The sequence below is a fragment of the Anopheles cruzii genome, unplaced genomic scaffold, assembly GCF_943734635.1.
Source record: "Anopheles cruzii unplaced genomic scaffold, idAnoCruzAS_RS32_06 scaffold04851_ctg1, whole genome shotgun sequence".
NCBI lineage: Eukaryota > Metazoa > Arthropoda > Insecta > Diptera > Culicidae > Anopheles > Anopheles cruzii.
Window position 1 is genome coordinate 1 of NW_026458436.1, and position 1,190 is coordinate 1,190.

The following is a 1,190-nucleotide window of genomic DNA, read 5'->3' on the forward strand; positions in this document are numbered from 1 at the left end:
ATCGATCCTCCCTCCTGCTGGATGCCGCCTCCCTTGCCGATGTTCTTGACGATGGCCTCAAATCCGTTCTTGCTGTCGGCGTGATACTTGACGATGCGCGTCGAACCATCGGGCTCATCCAGAGTGTACTCTCCCTTGACGACATCTCCGTCCCGGACTTCCCACTGGCTCTTGTGGTCACCGGTGTGATAGTCCTTCACTCCGTACTCGAACTTGTACTTCGGATAGGCGTAAAAGTCCTTGCCTTCGTATCCACCGATGCCTCCGCCGCCGATGCCGCCCTCGAAGCCACCGCCGATACCGCCCTCGAAACCACCCTGCATTAAAGGAGCATTACTTGAGAGCCATCCAGGATTGTCGCACCCTGTCGTATATACCTGTTCTCCTCCGAAACCGCCACCAATTCCTCCGCCAATGCCACCACCACCGCTGCCGCCGTAGTACTTGTACGGGATGTGCTTCACCTCGCTGACGAATCCGTGGTGCTCGTAGGCCAGACAGACCCCGGCCACGGTCAGCACCACGATTACCGCCGAAAACTGCATCATTTTCACGCTGATCCTCTCGGTTTGACTTGCACTGGAACCCCGACGGTGTCTAGGCCTGACTGATACCGAGTGCTGGCTGAAGGATTCGCTTTTATACCTCAATCATCTAGACTAACCCCTCCACTCCAAGCGGTGCCGATTTGCGTTCCTAGGATCCTAGGCGTCTGCCAAAGTTTTCACCCGCCGAAGGTGGCGTCCATTTCTTCACCGAACCCGGCGGGCGGCCCACCGTTCAAGGTTCTCTACGACTGAGCGCATCCGCATGGCTGGCGTGTGCCCCAATCACGTGTGCACCGCGCGCTCTCGTCTAATCGAATTGAACTGCCTCTCGTGGCGATCGACGGTGCAATCCCCGCGGTAGGGTCGCCCCTAGCACGGCCATCGCGGGTGCTGCCAGGCGTACTTTGTGTACACAGCGTGGCCCTATAAGCTTCAAAAGCTTCACACTTCAATTGATCGCGAAGACACGACACCCTAGCCATCATGGCGTGCGCGGCGTTCGGCGTGGCCGGTTGCGCGTGTCTTCGGACCGCAAAAAACCAGAACATCGCCCCCAACAACAGAACTCTTCGGAGGCGTTTTTTTCCGTTCTTTGGATGCGGTTCGATTTCTGTTTCTGTGCTAATTTATGCACCCGGGCAG

At 57.4% G+C, this 1,190-nt stretch overlaps 1 protein-coding gene across 1 annotated transcript; it reads right to left on the reverse strand.

The window, feature by feature from the left end:
• Positions 1 to 8: 8 nt before the first annotated feature.
• LOC128277235 (adult-specific cuticular protein ACP-20-like) lies at positions 9 to 545 on the reverse strand (the record flags this gene model as incomplete). Its single annotated transcript, XM_053015676.1, has 2 exons — positions 378 to 545; positions 9 to 317 (listed from the first exon to the last, which is right to left on the reverse strand). Coding segments are annotated over exons 1-2 (477 nt in total), but the record flags the coding sequence as incomplete, so codon positions are not given.
• Positions 546 to 1,190: the final 645 nt, after the last annotated feature.